The sequence below is a fragment of the Emericellopsis atlantica genome, assembly GCF_019669845.1.
Source record: "Emericellopsis atlantica unplaced genomic scaffold F5Z01scaffold_1, whole genome shotgun sequence".
NCBI lineage: Eukaryota > Fungi > Ascomycota > Sordariomycetes > Hypocreales > Bionectriaceae > Emericellopsis > Emericellopsis atlantica.
In genome coordinates this window covers 340117-354005 of record NW_025764703.1, presented here as the reverse complement: position 1 = coordinate 354005, position 13889 = coordinate 340117, and the positions used below count along the sequence as shown (strand labels likewise).

Sequence of the window (13889 nt, the reverse complement as noted above, 5' to 3'; positions counted from 1 at the left end):
CAAAATCCAAAGCGCGGCCAAGTGGCTGCCCACGTTGGTTGCCAGTTCCGAGGGAGAGAAGGACAGGGACTCTACATACTCATTGCACACAACTTTTAATCTGGCATTGGCATTGGGTACACTCATCATCAGCACTACCATTGCATGGACCCTACTGGACAACCAGCCTTTCCAGAGATATTCGACCTCTTCAAGCAGTCGGTTGACGTGTGGTCTTGCTCTCTTCGTGCACCGAACCCGACTCCATGTCACTGGCGTCGGTGGTTTGCGAGAGGTCGACGGCCTCGTTCTCACCCGACCCAGCTGCCACAAACTGTGCCACAATCCTATCACCCTTGTACTCCAGCCCTCTATCCCTGATAAACAACATGCCCAGCAGACAGATCCCCACCAGCGGCACCTGAAGCGTGAAAACGGCGTGACTGGCCGCCATGTACGCGTCCAGCACCTCTGTTGGGACATTTCCACTAAAGTTGGGGAGACTGTACGTCGAGTGAGCAATGTACGCATACTGCTCTGGCAGGGCACTCCTCAGCCTGGCCTGCATCACGGCGGCCGAGATGGCGAGACCGCACGCGCCGCCTGCACAGCGGTAGAAGTTGCGGTTGGAGATGATCACGGCCCGACGCGCCTTGGGGGAGTGGGCTTGCAGAGCAATGAGCGTTGGCTGGAAGATGCAGCCCGCGCCAAAGCCGATGACGATGAAAGGGATAATGATGATGCCGATGGGCGTGCTACGGGTGTAGATGAGTGTGAGGCCGAGTCCACTGTGGCAATGTGTCAGTAGTCATGTCGAGCCAGTGAATACAGAAGCACTTACAGCGTCCACAGTGTGAAGCCGGTCCAAAGAACTTCCCCGTATCGCTTGGTATAGGTGATGTAATAGCCAGTGGATATCGAGACGATGGCTTGCAAGGCGGGCAAAGGGATGTAGACCAATGCGGACGTGATCATGGAGAATTCATGGGCATTCTGCAGATACATTGGGATGTAGAAGATCATGGACTGGAAAACCGCGCCGAAGATGAAGTATTGCAGGAGCATGACCACCACCACCGGGTTGGCGTAAATCTCGACTGTTTTCTGTCAGCATACTGGGCGCGAAGGCCAGGAAAGAGTACCTACTCGGCATCATGGGCAGCTTGGCGACCTTCCACTCGATGAACACAAACAGCACGAGCGACAGGACACCAATGGACAGCATACTGATGACCATGGGCGAGTCCCACGCGAAGTATGAGCCACCACCAGAAATCGGAATCAGGAGGAAGATGATACCCAACGACGATGTGAGTGTCCCCAGCCAGTCCACCTTTCGTACACTCTCCTGGAAGTTGACGTGTCTTGGCTTGGACGGTAGGAAGACGTACGAAAGGACAAATGTGACACCACCACACGGCGCCAGCATCCAGAAGAACGCACGCCACGTTGTCTTGGAGGCGATCTGCGCGGCCAGAAAGGGCCCAATGACATTGCCAAATCCAATCATACTCGCAATGATGCCCTGGTACTTGCCCCTCTGCTCGAGCGTGACAATGTCCGACACGATGATCATGGCGAGGTTCGCGATGCCGCCGCCGCCGATACCAGCGACGGCACGGCAGAGGTAGAACATGGTGGCATTCTGGCTGAAGCCGCACACCAGGTCGGCCAAGGCGAGGAGGGCAATGGCGGTGAGGAAGACTGTCTTGCGACCAAAGATATCCGAGAGACGGCCATAGAGCATCTGGAACGTGGTGTTGGCGAGGAGCGCCGAGGTACCCGCCCATGAGATTGTGTTCTTTGCGTTCAAATCGCTCGCAATGGTCGGCAGCGTGGTCGCGATGCCATTCTGATCAATGACATAGATGAGCAGCGCGATGGAGAGTGTCGCGAAGACGGTGAGCAGTTGCCGGCGCGGTAGCAGGTTCTCCTGGTTGTGAAGGGCGCTTTCGGCCTGCTTGATGTCGGACCGTCTCGTCATGGTGGTAGTCTGTTGATGTAGCCTGCTCTCATGGAAGGACACCAAAAGGGGTGGATATGCTCGCAAATGCTCGAGACTAGTATGGCAATCTGGGCGTGGGCCCCTTTTAGTATCATGCAATTTTTACAAAGGATCTGGGGAGAATATGCAGAGGGCCGTTTATCGGGGCTGATCAACGGAGAAAGCCCACAATAATCGGCGCCCTGGAGCCGCGCGTAAGGTCAGACAAGGAGGTGGCACTGTTAAGTACAGAGGGCAAGTCCATGCCGCGTGGCCAGGAATGAAAGTTACACATACCTAGAGATACGTATGGCCTATATGCTGTCAAGGGGCGGCCTGGCTGTTCATAGCTAATGGCCACCATATCGCGCCATGCCTGTCCGGACTCCGGACCCATTTTACGAGAGACGGAACAGTGTCGATTGGGATACCATATGTAGCTTGACAGATGAATCGTATTGGGGGTATCTTGAAATGGATTGGCTTGATCGCATACAGAAGTGCCGAGACATAAGACGCGTAAGGAAAGGGCATATCAGTCTGGTCTGCCGAGCTCCGAGTGTCTCGGACATCGAGGCCGTTAACCGAAGCAGTGGTATTTGCTGCTGCCCTTGACGCGTGGACGTCCTGGTTTGTTTCGACTGATGAAATGAGGCCTCCCGAAATCTGACAGAACGAGGGAGCCATTGCATACGTAGCAGTAAACTGTTGCTGGGAGATTATTCCCATGTTCGCGACCGGCACAATGGACGGGGTCGATGGACGGACGGGGCTCCTCCGTGTCGCGGGTGTGGAGTCGGCGGGGCCGCTCCGTGTCGGGTGCTGCCCGACTCCGGTCACGGAGCGGGACTTGGCCACGCCTACATGTACACTGCTTCATTTATAAGTCGCCATGTGCACGGCGAAATCTATAATACCTATGTCAAAGATCCTTTTACTGGGCATTGCCCAAGTCTCTTTGCGTGACCGCTAAATCGTACTGCGGTCAAGTGCTGGATATCTGGCTGAAATGGTTGACTGTCGACTCGCGAGTGGTGACCACGGAATCGAGAGACTTGTTACGAGGTCGTCTACTCCCGCTTGTCAACGGCACATAATTCGCGACACTAGATATCTTGCCTGCTACAAACCTCCCTATGTTGTCTCCTGCTCTGACTCGTGTCCGCGAGCGCCTCGCGCCTCCTTATCAGCGCCATCTGCAACCTATCAGTGGTGCCATCCGCATGACAGGGCTTGGCACAGCCACGACGCTCGCGCGCCCATGTAGCCCAGAGATAAGGTTGCATCTAGTCGGCTGAAATTGCCTACCGGGGGAATTAACCTTATCAATAAGAAATATGGGGTAATGACCAAGGCATCGATGATAAGAATGGCATCTATAGATGCATGTCCTTCCATGCTGCTCTGGCGCTCTCTGGTCAATCTATCCCGAGTACTTCCATTGTTGTCTTGTGCAAACAAAACGAGATCTTGTTCGAGAATAAACATGTCTTCTGAAAGGCTACCACCAGTTACAGAATGGCCTGACTATAGCAGCCAGCCACTAGGCGCGAACCCCATGGAGCAGGACATTAATGCGCCCTACAACAAGGTTTGCAGAGCCGCCAGATATGTGAGCAAAACGTGACTGACACAGGCAGGGCGACCTCTGTTGGCTCCTCGTGTCCACATGTCTCTGCTGGCAGATCACCCCAGCCATCGGCTTCCTCTACGCCGGCATGCACCGTCGCAAGTCCGCCTTGACCATGGTCTTCCAGTCACTCTTCTGCGCCTGCGCCGTAGGCATCCAGTACTGGCTGTACGGATACTCCCTCTACATGTCACACACCTCGAACTCCATCCTCGGCAATCTCACAAAGGGCGTGCTGTACAATGTGTTGGCGTATCCCAGCCTGGCCAACAGCGACGTGCCTGACATTCTCTACGCAACGTTTGGCGTGACGTTCGTCACAGCCACAGCCATGATTCTGGCTGGTGCTATGCTGGAAAGGGGTCGATTGATGCCGAGCATGTTGTTCCTACTGTGCTGGACGACGTTTGTCTACTACTTGTGCGTGACCCTACCAGTCCCCCACAATGCACTTTATAACCTAAATCTCGCAGCCTTGCATACTGGGAGTGGAATCCCTCCGGCTGGCTCGCCAAGCTCGGCGTCCTCGACTTCGCAGGCTCTGGACCCGTCCACATTGCCAGTGGCTTCGGCGCGCTGGCCTGGGCGTGCATGCTCGGCAAGCGCAGGGACCCATTGGGGGAGAGCCAGCATCCTCGCATCCCGCACTTCCGGGGCCATAACCCATTTCTCGTCGGTATCGGCACCGTCTTCATCTGGTTCGGCTGGCTGGCCTTCAACGGCGCGAGCACGGCCAACCTGTCGATCCGCAGCATCTATGCCGTGCTCAATACCAACTTCGCCGCCTGCGGTGGGGGCGTCACATGGTCTTGCATTGAATACCTGCACACCAGAAAGTTCAGCATCGTTGGCTTCTGCTCAGGTATCATCAGCGGTCTGGTCGGGATCACCGCCGCCGCTGGTTTCGTTCCGGTCTATACATCCTGCCTTATCGGCAGCGTTACTTCCGTGGCATGCTTCTACACGAACAAGTACAAGTATCTAATCGCCATCGACGAGGGTCTCGACATATGGGCCATCCACGGCATGGGTGGCGTGGTGGGCGATGTCCTCACGGGCTTCTTCGCAGCCGACTTTGTCCCAGCTCTGGATGGCGTTTCGACTGGGAGCCCTGGTGGCTGGTGGAACCTTCACTGGGCGCAGATGGGATACCAGCTGGCTGCTGCCCTGACCTGTGCCGCGTGGAGTTTTGGCGTGAGCTGCCTGCTGCTGTTCATTATCGACAAGATCCCAGGCCTGCATATTCGCGCCTCCGAGGAAGACGAGTTGATGGGACTAGACCAGAAGTACTTCTCTGATTATGACATGGAGATGTATGGCATGGGCCAGTATGGTGCGAGCATTGAGGGGATGCGAGAGCATCGTGCCAGTAACACGGCGGGAGGCTCTGACAGGGCGTCAGACAGTGCGACGCCGTCGAAAAGGGACTGAGAATGAGATGGAGCCTGGGCGCATGGATCTTTTCTCTGAATAGTATGTACGTGCTTGATAATCAGATATGCATGCAGATGCATGGTGCATGTAAGCTTACCTGGAGCGTTTTCCTAATGTGGTAATTCGAGGACGTTCACCTGCGAGTGTGGTGCAGTGAATGGTACACCCAGTCAAAAGTTGGCGTGTCGGAGTTTCATATGACTGCTATCAAGTTGCGGAGTTTGATTAATCATACTATGAGCGAGGAGCAATAAAGCTTGACAAGTCTCAGCTGTTGAAATAGTATAAGAATGAAGATGTCCGTCTTTTAGACTTTCAGAAATCACCTTAGCCTGGCACGGAACTCCTCTTCATACATAAGAATCTTTATACGTCAGCATGTCTTCGTACGTTATCACTGGCGTTTCAAAGGGCCTCGGTGTAAGCTGGAATCGACTCCATGTTGGTTGCGTTGATGCTGACCTTCATCAGTGGGAGTTTCTTACCCAGCTCTCCGCGAATTCCGACAACTTGATCATTGGTATCGTTCGGAACAAGGCTGCCACCGACACCAGGGTGAAGGACGAGTTGCCTGACCGCAACAATATTCATATCCTGGAAGCCGACATGACCGACTATCAGGCGTTGAAGGTACGTAAGAACATTTAGAAATATGTGCACGAATATGAGAATGTGCTAATGAAGATATAGGCCGCCACTGACAAGATTCCCGAGCTCACCCATGGGGCACTGGACTACATCATCGCCAACGCAGGGGTCTACACAGATTACGACGCATACACCGCCATCGGCGGTCTGTAAGCTCACCAGCGCTAGACAGAGTCGTCAAGAACTCTGACTGACTCCAAACCAGGGCCAATGATCCCGAAGGCATTGAGCGCGAGATCCTGATGCTGACAAAAGTCAACGTCATTGCCAACATCCATCTCTTCAACCTACTCATCCCGCTCATCAAGAAGGGAAAGGCCAAAAAGGTCATCACCATCACCACTGGACATGCAGACCTGGACGTTGTCATCAAGCACGATATTGAGGTCGCCCCATTCTACGCCGCCAGCAAGGCGCATATGAACCTCATCGTCGGCAAGTTCAGCGCACAGTACAAGCGAGAGGGCATTCTCTTCCTCAGTCTGAGCCCCGGCGCTGTGGACGTGGGGAAATGGGGAAAGACAAAATGTGAGTGTACTCAATGGGAGAGTGTGTACTCAATGGGGGCAACGACTAATACGTCTACAGTGACAGAAGAACAGGCTGCTGCCTTTGGCGCCACGGCGCAGAAGTTTATGGCTTATGCACCGGACTGGAAGGGTCCCATTACGCCTGAGGAGTCGATCAGGGCAATGCTAAATGTCATTGACAAGGCAAGCATTGAGAATGGCGACGCGGGCGAGTTCCTATCGCACTGGGGCAACAAGCAGTGGTTGTAAGGGTTGAAGTGGGAGATGATACACTTTACAAGATAGCAGGATTGCACGACATGTTAGGACCTGACTTTTATGCTGCATATTGTCTTTCACTTATTGACCGTGTCTCTGTCTCGAGTAGCTTCGATCCTAAAGCTTTCGCATGAGGATCTTCCCCTTGCTGTCGGGGATCGACTGCCATTGTCAGCACTCTTATCTCTGTCCTTCTGTGTCAGTCACTTACCTGCGACCCAAACTTCCAGTTGGGGATTCTCTCCTCCTGCCCCTCCACATTCTTCACGTCGTAATGCAGCAGAGCCGTGGCCATGATCATCTTGATCTCGTTCACGGCAAAGAACCTCCCAGGACAGGCGTGGCGTCCGTACCCAAACGTCAAGCTCGACGTCCCGACGCTGACAAACTGCGAATTCGCAACGACCTCGGCCGTCTTGGTGGCGGAGTCCTGCTCGCCCTTGGCTATGCGCATGTTGTAGTAGCGCAGGGCATCGAATTGCTCCGGGCTGTCGTGCACTTCGGGGTCGACATTGACGATGCCCGAGGGGACCTCGATGATGCACCCGGCTGGGATCACTTGGCCATTGGAGAGGGTGAAGTCCTTGAGGACCATGCGCTGGAATGAAGCTATGCTTGCATTAGTGACCGATTACCAGTCTTGTGACACATATGTGGCATACCGGCACCCAGAGGATAGACTCGCAAAGTCTCCTTCAAGAAACTGTCGAGTTTCTTCATGTTCTGCAAGGCGATGTTGGTAAACACCCCATCAGTCTCGGCGAGGGCCTGTTGGACATCCTCTCGCAGCATCGGTACCAGGCTGGGGTCGGCGGCCAAGTTATAAAATCTACGAGAAGTGGTCAGCACTATTATGGTTGGATGCAGACCCGACATACGCATTCAGAGTTGTCAGAGTTGTTGTGTGAATGGCCGCAAAGCTGATGCCCAGCTGATTCTTCGCCAGCTCCTTGTCATTCTTCGCTCCAAATTTGGCCTGCGAGTTCATGAGCCACTGGAGCATGTCATCGGGCTCCTGGTAGTCTGGGCTCTTGGCCGCCTCCCTCCGCGCGGCCACGACGGGTCGAAGGAACGCATCCGCCTCCTTGATCCTCCGATGTAACTTGCGGACGGGTGGGAGGATCGGTGCGACGAGCGGGCGAAGCCACGAGGGCGTGAAACTGATGAGGTGGACGGCCGTCATGAGATCGATTGTGTAGTTGATCGACGCATCTAGGTACCTCTCATCTCGACATAGCTCGGGCCCAATGAAGATACGACCAGACGCCATTGCTACGATGCGAAGGAGCTTGTCGTTGATACAGACTTCTTCCCAGTTGCTGGTCTGCGGCAGCTCCATGCGCATCGACTCGACGACCTCGTCCGAGATGGTAGGGTTGAGGCGGACGAGGGCAGGTGTGAGACCCGTCTTGACGACGTGAGGAATGGCTGGGACGTCGGCCTCCACGCCGGTGTACTTGGTCTGCATGGACTCGTCGACAGACTTGGCGAAGCTGAGGACATCGTCGGGGAGTTTCTTGAGTTCGCCCAGAAAGACGGGCGAGACGACGACGATGGGTGATTCTGCGAGATGTGAGCCATCTTTTATCTCAAATTGGGGTCCATCTAGCCCATACTCCTCGCGCTCTTGATGCGGAATGTGCTTTTCTTGAACTTTGCCCACGGTCAGCATCACTTTTTGCCTTTGTCAATGCGGAGCGACGATGTACCTTGTTGTAGCCTTGGGCATAGACGTCCCATCCGCCCTTAAGGAAAGAGAACTGGCCGCCTCCGACCAGTGGGATCGCCTTGAGATGATTCGTCTTCATCAGCCCAGGGAGAACAAGAGCCGCCAGGAGCGTCAGGGCCGTGATGGCAACGACTGGCCATCTTTCCTCAAGCTCATGGTGCAGTCTATTGTATACTTCCTGTGAAGCCATCGTGTTGGATTTGCTGGAGAAGCTACATGTAATGGCTAAAGCCCTCTATTACCACCGTCGTTAGGTGGGGAGGACCCCTTATGTAGGATCGCCTCTTCCCGTCCCCTCTTCCCGACGAGCATTACCTTCCCTAGACTTTATTCGGATTTTGTCGAATCGTCGTATTCGGCTTTAAGACATCCAGATGACGATTGTGGATCCATGTTGTCGCTATATGGCATAGTGGCAGCGTACAACCGGGAAGATAGCCTCTTTCGACGATCATAATTGTGCAGATCGTGCATAACATCCTCCGGCAGTGTCCACCCCGATGAAAGAAATGGGGTAGTAGTTCCGCGCCGGGGATACCAGTCGCAGGGAGGTGGATATTGGGGTTGAGATCTACGGTTTCGCGTGTCCCGTCGTATTCGGGATGCACGCGTACCTCATCGCCCACGTCTGCTTCTTGGCGAGGCGCACAGGACTCACTTATACTTTGTGCTCTCCACGGGCTCTCGGGCTGTTGCTAAGGCCCGCCGTTTCGTCGGCGCGGACGTCTGCGTTCCCGAGGACAGGCACTCGCTTCTAATAACCCTCGCGGCACTCAGACGCCCGGTCGTGGAGCCGACCTTCAACTACCGAACGGGACGGAGACGTTGATCAACACATTCGCTCGTCATATTCAGCTGACGTGGTATCACTCCAATTATTGCTCAACCTTCCCAACCCGCAACAAGATCTTCTTGGCGTGGATCTTGCCGCTCATAGAATCCTGCAAGACACCCTCCAACGCCTCGAGCCCCTCCTCGCGAACCTCAAACGGGTGCGGCGCCAGCCAGCCCTCGGCCAACCCCATGGCGAACAGGCGACAAACCGTGTAGGCGAAGCGCTTGCCGACGTCGCCTCCCTGGTGCGCCAGCCCCGTGTACACCTCGACGACCTCGACGCTCGTGTCGGCGGTGCTGTAGTTATGCCCGGGCATCATGACCGCCATGCGCGGCCTCTGTCCGTCAATCGGCGCCCCGGCCATGCTCTGGGCTACCACATGGTCAAATGTACCCGGGATTGACACGGCGTCGATCGCGTGGCCCGGTCGGCCGTCTGCGACCCCAGCATCGCGAAAGGCCTGCTGGATCGCCTCAACGAGATCGGAGGGGTTCTCGAACGCCGTGTAGTCGAGGAAAGCATCGCCTTCCTCTGACCGTAGATGTTTCCTCACAAAGCAGCTGTGCTCGCTCCCGATCGCGACGATGGGGTGAATGCTCGAAGCGATGGCGAGTTTGATGGCGTAGGCGCCTACGGCTGTCGATGCGCCGTACACGAGGAGAGGCGTCGGTTTGTCGGGGGGCCGTTGCCAGGACGTCGGTAGTTGCAGGTTGTGGTACAACGCAAAGGCAGCTCCGAGAGCAGTCAATGGCACTGTTGCGCCCTTATCTATGCTTCAGCCTCGTTCTACTACTGTCGCAAAGTACATGGGAGGGGGGAATGGACTGGAACGCGCTCACCTCCTCGAAGGAGACTATGTCTGGGAGTCGAAACGTCTGATGCGCGGGCAAGATCGCATACTCCGCATAGGCACCGCCAGGTTCAGGAAACGCATGTAGTCCCGCGACACGATCGCCAGGGCGAAACTCCCATACCCCGTCGCCAATGGCCTCCACGACACCAGCGACATCATCGCCGGCATTGTGTGGTGTGTCCTCCAGAAAGGGAAACTTCCAGTCTTTCTGGTTCGTCCCGGCAATGATGACCCTCACCAAGAGCTCGTTGTGTCCTGGTTGGGGAATGGGATGGTCTTCAATGACGACCTTGCCGCCAGGGTGGACGATGGCTTCTTTCATGTTTGTGTGCTGGTGTTCGACTCATCCGTGTCGTGTCTTGGCAGAAAACGAGGGTTCTACAGTCAAATGTGAGAATGTATAGCTGTGGTGTACATGAAGGTAATGCGAGCTTACGCGTCGCGACAAGACAAGACTGGTGATGGCGAGGACTGGTGACGAATAAATCACACCATCCGGGGCCGCCGAGGGTGTCGTCGACGGCTGGACAGGGCGAGGTGCCCCGGAATGTGTTGGCTCATCTGCGTCTTTGCCTAGTAGAGCATGTCTGGATGACTTGCGTCTTCAAGTGGTGATGTCACTAGAGTGCTTCAGCCCAGCCGGGAACAAGAGCCCAAGACAAACCGAATCAAAGCCCCGAGAGTCATTCCAGCTTCGCTGTCGCTGTCGAGTGTCTGTTGTTGGAGATGACGGTATGTGGCTGATTCAATGCCCAATGCGGAACAAGGTTTGACGCCTAAAGAATTGTAGAATACTGGACCTCTTGATGGTATGCCATGCTACTCCGCAGATTACTTATGGCTGCGTCCGGGCAGCAAGCGGACGCTAAGTCTGGTGGTGGCTGAATGGTCGCTATTCTGTCGCGCGTCCTTGAGCACGCGAGCCATGCGGCCGCGAGACACCTATCATCGTCTGTGCGAGTATATTTGATTGCGAGTCTGGAATTACAGCTTCAAGATGAACCAGTCATTGAATGCATTCAGTCCAGATGCGGAAATTCAATGCTGCAAGAGATCAGCACTAATAAGCACCGACAAGGGCCCACGCATGGGCCACACCACGATGAGCGTACACAGGCTGTTCATTCTCCCTACGTAGATAGAGATAGATATGCGAACAGCTAATTACTGAGGCGGCAGCGGCATCTGCTGCCCAAACAAGAACGGGTCCGCAGGGTTGCTCGCATCAAAGAACCTCTCAAAGCTGTTGTACTGATCCACCGACAACGCCCAGTCCATAAACTCGCTAAAGTAGTTGGGATCGCTCTGCTCACTCGGGTCCAGCCAGCCCAGTCCATCATCTATGGCGGGATCAATAACCGCCCCTCCTGTGACGTCCAGCCCATTCTGCCCAGGGACGGGCGCTGTCGCCGTCGTCGACGAAGACAAATTGGGTGGCATCTCCTGCGGCGCACCGCTCGTGATGCCGTACCGGAGCCGGCCCGTGAGGAGGTCCGCTTTGCCCATGAGGTCGCGGATGATCTTGGCCGCGTCGGCGGCCACGGCAAAGTTGGCGCCGAAAATGTCAAAGATGGCCACGCCCTTCTCCAGGGCCAGCCGGGCGTTGGGCGTCGACGGGTGGATCGGGTACGCCAGGATGAAGCCGCTGATCGTAATGGCCGCGTTCCACTGCCAGAAGAAGAACTCGGACCAGCCCCCCATGAGGTCCGTCTCGGTGACGACCTGGTGCATGACGAGCGTGTGCGCAATGGCGTGGGACACGCAGGCGGCGGCGTGTCGCTCCGCGATGGGCGTGTAGGTCGTCGAGTTGGAGTAAAAGGTGATGAATGGCCGTGACAGATTCAGGATCTGCGTGTGGTACATGAGCTCGAGGCAGATGCGCTGCCGCTGGAGCCACGTCGGGGCCGTGAAATCAATGTTCAGGGGTGTCCGGTCCACAGAGAAGGCCTCGCCAGGGTAGCGCCGACACATCTTGAGGCTGCTGGGCACGGCGTCCACCCAGGCCTTGATGACGGGGATGCGTGTGGCGAGAAGCTCTGCGCACGACTCGAGTGCTTGGGGGTCCTTGTACAGAGATCCGGCCGGACTGCTGGCAATGGCCTCGCCACAGCGGTTGTACAGCGCCGTGTGGACACTGAAGCTCACGTCGATGAGCTTGGTGAGCTGCAGGTTGTAGCTCAGCCAAGTGACGTTCCCAAACGACCCCAGCAGGGCACCGTTGGCCGACGCCGCCTCAATATCATCAGAGGGCATCAGCGTCGACATTTCCGACCGGTCCATGCCCACGGGGCGACCGAGCTTGGCCGCCGTCTTGGCCTCCATCATCCACAAGATCCACCACACGCGTCGTCGAAGCTCCTTTTCAGGACGCGACATGTCGACGGCGGGCTCGTGGTGCAGGCCTATGATCTGCGCGGTCCGGATAGCCTGCGTCTCCGCCAGATGCGCCATGTTGTGGAACGACGCGCAGCAGAGATAGACGATGGAGAAGATCAGGCACTGCACCGTGTTGAGCGTCGGACTCTCGAGATCCGCCGTCAGCAGCGACTGGCAGCGTCGGTAGTACCACCGACCCGCCATGGTCGCGTCGTCCGACGAGGAGCTCCCCGTCGTCGCCTTGGGCATGAACGAGTATCCAAACTGCAGACAGACGGCCAACACAATGTCCACGAGAGGCGACATCTTCCGGTACGGTCTCCTCGGCTCCCACAGTGATGCGTAATGGCGCCTAAAGTCAGCCTCGTCCACCACCGGCACGAAGCAGTGGTACGATTCCCAGAAGAGATTGAGAAAGTACTCCTCCTGCATCCGCGACATGGAGGGATTCTTCCTCCCCTCCGTCCCAGGCGAATGTGGCTCCCCCTCCTCGGCTGGAGCTTCTTCTGCCTCTGCAGGGTTCGTCATGGCAATGTTCTTCCTCGCCTCTTGCGGCTGCATGCAGCCTGCCGTGCATGGCTGCTGCAGAGCCTTGTTGAGGTACGTGCCGATGCGACTGACAAAGTAAAAGTGAGACGAGGGCCCATAGTAGGACGTCTGGTCGGACCGTGACGTCGCCAGCCAGATGCCCTCCCACTGCGGTTTGGGCTTGAGGGTGAAGGAGGGCGTGCCCTGCTGCTGGCTGTTGTGTGAGTTGTGCCGACTGGACGTCGTGGGGGACGCCGACGTCGTGGACGTCTCTGTTGGCGTGGGTATCATGGCTTGCTGCTCCTTGAGCTTCAACCTGGCAATCTCTGCCTGCTGCTCCTTGACTTTGAGCTTGAGCTTCTCAATCTCCCTGCGTATCTTGGTCAATCGCGGGCATTCACATGACATGCGTCACACAGCTCATCCTCACCTCATCGCCTGCGGCAGCGTCCGAGGCTCATCAGTCCCCTTGTGAGTGCAGTCGGCCCCTCGCGCCCGGCACGCTCGACACGGTCTGCCATTGTCGCATTTGATCCTCCTCGCGCGACACCAGTCGCATGCCCGCGAGACCTGCTTCCTCGTGGGCCGAACTGGTGGCTCCGCTGTGGCAGGGGTCCTCGCGCTCGCTGTGGCAGGGGTCCTCGCGCTCACCGTGGCTGGGCCGTCTGGGCTGGAGGACGTCTTGAGTTGCGACGACGACGACGGGATACTGGTCATGTTGGTGGGTGTATCTGGTGATCGTCAGGGCCCCCCAATGTCACGATTGAAGATGGATTGACGGAATTGAGCCAGAGATGTACTACGACAATTCGAGGCACGGAATCGCGGACGGAGTGATGGCAAACTCGTTCCGCGACTCCGGCCTCGTCGGGCAGGGTATCCTACCCCACAAGATATCTTTACCAAACGCGGAAACCAGACATCGAATTCTTGCGCCAAGAGCATCGCTTTGTCCGATCGAATGCTCGGCGTTGCATTGCGCTCGCATCACACGTGACGCTGAAGATGTAATTATAGATATGGTATTGCAGATTCCAGAATGCCTCATTTCGCCTTGTATTATGGTGGCCCATCCCTATTAACCCCTGCTATTATAATGCCATGG

At 56.2% G+C, this 13889-nt stretch overlaps 6 protein-coding genes across 6 annotated transcripts; 2 read left to right on the top strand and 4 right to left on the bottom strand.

Moving 5' to 3' along the window:
• Positions 1-19: 19 nt before the first annotated feature.
• On the bottom strand, positions 20-2078 carry F5Z01DRAFT_7225 (major facilitator superfamily domain-containing protein). The gene is made up of 3 exons (XM_046266603.1): positions 1126-2078; positions 821-1076; positions 20-767 (listed from the first exon to the last, which is right to left on the bottom strand). The coding sequence occupies exons 1-3, from the start codon at positions 1961-1963 to the stop codon at positions 191-193; spliced, it is 1671 nt and encodes a 556-aa protein (XP_046122806.1). The 5' UTR covers positions 1964-2078; the 3' UTR covers positions 20-190.
• Positions 2079-3377: 1299 nt separating this feature from the next.
• F5Z01DRAFT_641673 (ammonium transporter AmtB-like domain-containing protein) lies at positions 3378-5355 on the top strand. Its single transcript, XM_046262591.1, has 3 exons — positions 3378-3554; positions 3604-4013; positions 4067-5355. The coding sequence occupies exons 1-3, from the start codon at positions 3450-3452 to the stop codon at positions 5022-5024; spliced, it is 1473 nt and encodes a 490-aa protein (XP_046122805.1). The 5' UTR covers positions 3378-3449; the 3' UTR covers positions 5025-5355.
• On the top strand, positions 5356-6509 carry F5Z01DRAFT_641671 (uncharacterized protein). The gene is made up of 5 exons (XM_046262590.1): positions 5356-5447; positions 5499-5657; positions 5718-5824; positions 5881-6203; positions 6264-6509. The coding sequence occupies exons 1-5, from the start codon at positions 5406-5408 to the stop codon at positions 6452-6454; spliced, it is 822 nt and encodes a 273-aa protein (XP_046122804.1). The 5' UTR covers positions 5356-5405; the 3' UTR covers positions 6455-6509.
• Positions 6510-6517: 8 nt separating this feature from the next.
• F5Z01DRAFT_6894 (cytochrome P450) lies at positions 6518-8724 on the bottom strand. The gene is made up of 6 exons (XM_046266076.1): positions 8173-8724; positions 8080-8116; positions 7342-8026; positions 7126-7292; positions 6675-7072; positions 6518-6625 (listed from the first exon to the last, which is right to left on the bottom strand). Exons 1-6 carry the CDS (start codon positions 8380-8382, stop codon positions 6581-6583), a joined length of 1542 nt encoding a protein of 513 aa, XP_046122803.1. The 5' UTR covers positions 8383-8724; the 3' UTR covers positions 6518-6580.
• On the bottom strand, positions 8725-10650 carry F5Z01DRAFT_6975 (alcohol dehydrogenase GroES-like domain-containing protein). The gene is made up of 3 exons (XM_046266317.1): positions 10317-10650; positions 9867-10258; positions 8725-9790 (listed from the first exon to the last, which is right to left on the bottom strand). Exons 2-3 carry the CDS (start codon positions 10200-10202, stop codon positions 9068-9070), a joined length of 1059 nt encoding a protein of 352 aa, XP_046122802.1. The 5' UTR covers positions 10203-10258; positions 10317-10650; the 3' UTR covers positions 8725-9067.
• Positions 10651-11044: 394 nt separating this feature from the next.
• Positions 11045-13882, bottom strand: F5Z01DRAFT_684841 (fungal-specific transcription factor domain-containing protein; the record flags this gene model as incomplete). Its single annotated transcript, XM_046265949.1, has 2 exons — positions 13215-13882; positions 11045-13154 (listed from the first exon to the last, which is right to left on the bottom strand). Exons 1-2 carry the CDS (start codon positions 13499-13501, stop codon positions 11045-11047), a joined length of 2397 nt encoding a protein of 798 aa, XP_046122801.1. The 5' UTR covers positions 13502-13882.
• Positions 13883-13889: the final 7 nt, after the last annotated feature.